Source organism: Purpureocillium lilacinum (assembly GCF_023168085.1).
Source record: "Purpureocillium lilacinum CBS 284.36 DNA, scaffold_1, whole genome shotgun sequence".
Classification (NCBI taxonomy): Eukaryota; Fungi; Ascomycota; class Sordariomycetes; order Hypocreales; family Ophiocordycipitaceae; genus Purpureocillium; species Purpureocillium lilacinum.
In genome coordinates, this window is record NW_027072111.1 from 6209406 (window position 1) to 6213667 (window position 4262).

The 4262-nt window shown below is 62.4% G+C and overlaps 1 protein-coding gene across 1 annotated transcript; it reads right to left on the minus strand.

Annotated features, from left to right (window-relative positions):
- Positions 1–1388: 1388 nt before the first annotated feature.
- PLICBS_001499 (transcription factor of the MADS box) lies at positions 1389–2492 on the minus strand (the record flags this gene model as incomplete). Its single annotated transcript, XM_018317425.1, has 3 exons — positions 1389–1679; positions 1913–2047; positions 2241–2492. 3 exons carry the CDS (start codon positions 2490–2492, stop codon positions 1389–1391), a joined length of 678 nt encoding a protein of 225 aa, XP_018182950.1.
- Positions 2493–4262: the final 1770 nt, after the last annotated feature.

The following is a 4262-nucleotide window of genomic DNA, read 5'->3' on the forward strand; positions in this document are numbered from 1 at the left end:
GAAAGGCCATAGACAGATCAGATCGTGCCGACATGTTGCGAAGAACCCTAGTGTTCCGCGGTGACGAAGCAGCCTGCCTTGCTACGAGTACTCGCCCATACTCTCACCTCCAAAGCCGTACAAGAGAATCACACACTTCGTAGTTCGGGCTACAGTATCTACTGTACCGCTTTGCTTTTCTTTTTTTTCTTTACTTTTGGATCCGGGGTCCCTTCGTCCCCGCTGCCTAATGAAACTCAAACCCATCGGCCTCGTCATGTCTCGCCTGCTCCCGCTCCCGCTTGCGCGCGCGATGCCCCCTTCCAGGGAGGTTACTCCATCAGGCATGGGCCGCCGCCTCGCCAAGGCGATCTTTGCCCTCCCATCTCTCTCCCATTCTCTCCTCCGCCCGCCCGCCTGTTCCCCAGATCTGCCACCCCCTCCCCGTCCCCGGAAATGGCCCCCCCCTCAATCCCGCAAATCTCATCAGATTTCGACTCGTTCCCTCCCGACACCCCGCCGATCCAACAACGAACGGCCCATAATTACGCTTGTCTACAAGGGGAAGTGGTGTTTCTGTTTCCTCCAAAAAGGTTAAAAAAGGATGGGAAATGCGCCATGACTCGACTTACACGGCCACCTGTGGCCAGCTCCGTGTGTAATGGCCCGTGATTCTCGACACAAAATGGCTTGTAACTACAAAGCACTGGCAATTCTCTTGATGCGTACTACTGTCACCGTGTGCCGTGTTCACTGGACCCAAAGAATACGATACTTCCATTGAATGCGCCGTTGTCGTAGCACCCTGACCTTTGCGACCGTCAAATCGCCGCCCCTGCCGCCTACTTGTAGAAGAAGAGGACAACATTGTTGCCCCGTGTTGCGGCCGTGCAAACCAGCCGTGGCTTCTCAGCCTTCTGACCTCAAACCTAAGTACCTCCATTAGCATCCCATCCATCCGCCCGTCGTCCGTGACCCTCAATGCGCCAACGTGATCGCGCGTTGCTTCCACACCCACACGCTTCACAGGAACCGGCAGCCTTGTCCACCCCTGACCCAAGCATCCGAACGTGGCCGCTCCTCGTCCTGCGATGGACGTGGCGGGGCCGGCCAGTAGCGCCTTGTCGTCCTTTACGGCAGAATTCTGAGCCAAACCAACGCGACGAAGACACAGCCGAGACGCGGGGTCCCGGCAGACATTTTTTCTGTGTTTAAGAGAACCAGGAACAAGTATAGACCGAACATCGAATCAGCGTACCAACTCGTCATCAACGCCAAATCACCAGAGCCCCGCAGAATATGGCAGCGCGCGCGAGCAGGACGGCCGTGGTCGTTCGACGTTCCCATGGAGCATCGGAAGCCGGGTATAAACGACCCATCGAGCATCCCCTCTTGACTTGCCCTCCCCCTTATGACTGATGGTGGCTGCTGGGTGGCATCCCAGCCTGCGGCGGCATTCCGGACCCGTACCCTTGGCTGCGCTGCTGCTGTACATAGTTCTGGTACGCGAGCGCCTGCTGGGGATCCAAGGGCATGCTGGGCATGTAGTTGCCGGGCATGTGCGGGTTCTGGGGCATTCCGGGGCGGCTGCCCTGAGGGGGGATGTGCTGCCCGGCTGACTCCTCGGGGGACTCGACCTGATCACCGCCGTCGACACCGTTTTCGTTGCCCTGCGTCGGCTCGGGAGCGTTCAGACACGCCTAGGTTTCCGTTGTCAGCAAGATGAGCCTATCGTACGAGCGTAAAAGCATGCTATGCCTTGCCGATACGCGCTTGATTCACAAGCCGCAACATAACAACGGGCGGCCCAGGCGCAGGCTTGACGCGACAGGTCGCAGAGCGGGTCTGGACGGAATACAAAGCAACGAGCCAGCCAAAAAGCAAAAGGCAAATGGATTGAATGCGACGCAAACGCGTGGGGGTAGTTGCGTACCTGAATCAAGTTCTTGCCCTCAGCCTTAGTGACGAGCGGTTGAAGCTTGGGTGTCGTGAAGGTGTAGACGAGGCCAGTCTCGGAGACGACCAGGAGCAGGACCTGCGTGCCGGTCAAAACGGACAATTCGTATGCCTGCGGGAGAAAATGCAAGTTAGCAGACGCGTTCTTAGGAAAGAGACGTGACGCAAATCCACGCGCCACCGCATCGATGATGAAGGGACTTGGCGCCGCGTCGAGACAGCGCCCGAGCGCGATGCATCGACGCGGTGGGCGCTGGCGAGGAGGGGAGGGGTCTGGGAGAGGGTTGGCGAGGGTCGCGACGCACCTTCTTCATGATGCCGGCCTTGCGCTTCGAAAAGGTAATGTGCCGGCGAGACTTGTCGCTGATGAACTTGATCTCAATCTTGCGGCGCTCGCGGCCGCCCTTCTCGTCGTCATCATCGTCGTCGTCGGCGGCAGAGGGCCGCTGGCGCTTGATGCCGCGGCTCTCGGCGGCGGCGTTGCCATTGCCGACCGAGTGCGACTCGTCGAGGTCGGTCGGCGACGTCTGGTCGTGCTGGTCGGTGATGTCGGCCATTGTTTCTCCTTTGGGGTACGTCGGCGACGGCGGGCTGGGGGCTGCAGGCGGCGAGCGGCAGTGCGGGCAAGACGCGGCGACGCGAGGTGCGAGTTGTTGCTGTTTGCCCCGTTTGGGTGGGCGAGAGCGAGGTGGGAGGAGGCGAGGGGGCGGGCGGCTTGGCGGGTCGAGGCAGCGCCCGGGTCAATCAGTCAGGCAATCGCGCGTGCGCAGAGGCGGCGGCGCTGCAAAGCAGTCGACTCGAGACGGGCTCTCGTCACGTCTGTCGTCGGTCTCGACGAGTTGCTTGTCGGCGTCGACAAGAGAGCTGGAACAGGCAACAAAGTGGTGGAGATGACTGCTTTGAGCGTGGTGCCGATGGATCTATACTGGATCTGGAGTTGCGAAGCGGAGAGGGAGGGAGGTGCCCTTGTGTGTCGCAGAAACACCCGGTTGGGCGCGCGCTCTTCTGGATTGAGTCTGGTGTGAGGTGAGGACGGGACTCGGGAGGAGCAGGTGGGCTGCTGGGCGCGCTGGGCGGAAGGGGAAGCGAGGGCAGTTGGATGTAGGTGCTAGGCAAAGGTAGGAAGTGTGCGAAACGAGGCAAGGTACGACCTGCCGCCAGTTCTTATTGCTTTGTTTGGCGATGCCAGCTTCGGCCCTGACGCATAGCGCTCGAGAGAGTCGGGACGGGGCGCTTGGTGGAAAAGGCGAGTTGCGAGGAAGAGAGAAGGGCGAACGGGCAGAGTGTTGGGCCTGACTTTTGATTATCGGGGGGGAAGTCTGGCAGGCGGCAGGCTGGACTGGCGGGGGATGGGCAGGGCAGGGCAGGCAGGGCAGGCAGGTGAGGTACATGCCCGCCCGCCGCTGGCGGCTGCTGCTGCTCGTCGTTGCCCTGTCGCCTTTCCCACTTCCCACCTCACCTCAACTGTCGGGGCCGTCCTGCAGGCGGGTGGGCGGGCAGCGTAGGTTGCTGGTGGTCGTCACGGTCACGGAGCTGCCAGCCAGCCAGCCCAGAGGACAGCGGCTCAGTGGCTGGCCTGGGGGGGCGGAGAGCAACAACGGGGGGGCGAGGATGGGGGGGGGGGGGGGGGGGGGGGCCTTGCGGTGCTGGGCTCGCAGTGGGACTGGAGCCGCGTGCAACTTGCTGACCTCTGGCGACGGACAAGAGACGAGAGAGACAGCAGGAGTGGGTGGGCAGCGACAAGAATGGCCGACGGCCACGCGCTGATTGGACGGCTCTGTGAAGCCCCCCCGGTCGCTGGAATGACGGACGAACGAACGGCCGCCTGTGAGTGGGCAAGCTGGGTGGGGCCCATCCACAGCTGGCATGGGTGGCCCGTACTAGTAGCACTGTCCGCGCACTGTTGGTGCTCCGAGCCCTGGAGCAGTGGAGGGGGCCCCGTCCGGCTGCTGAGGTACCGCGCCGGCGGCGGCACCAGCAGCAGGAGCAGCGGTACCCGACCGAGAGCAGCGCCGCTCGGCACCAGCACGAGGACCTAGTGGGGAGAGGAGGAGCCTTGGAGCAGGGCTCCATCGGTGGAGGCCCCCAGGGCTGGGCAGGCCGGGGGATCCACCGGGCCCGTCGCGCGAAAAAAAAAAAGCAAGACACCGGACTGGATGCAGCGCGCAGGGCTGTGCCTGTGGGGGAGACGCGGCGGAGCTCTGTTCCAGCCTGCCTGTCATGGCCCGTCCGGTCCTGTCGTGTCCTGCCTACCTCGTACCCTGCGGGCGACGAGCCTTGTGCAGATGACAAGCAGGATTGAGACGGACGGGATGTGCATTCTGCAG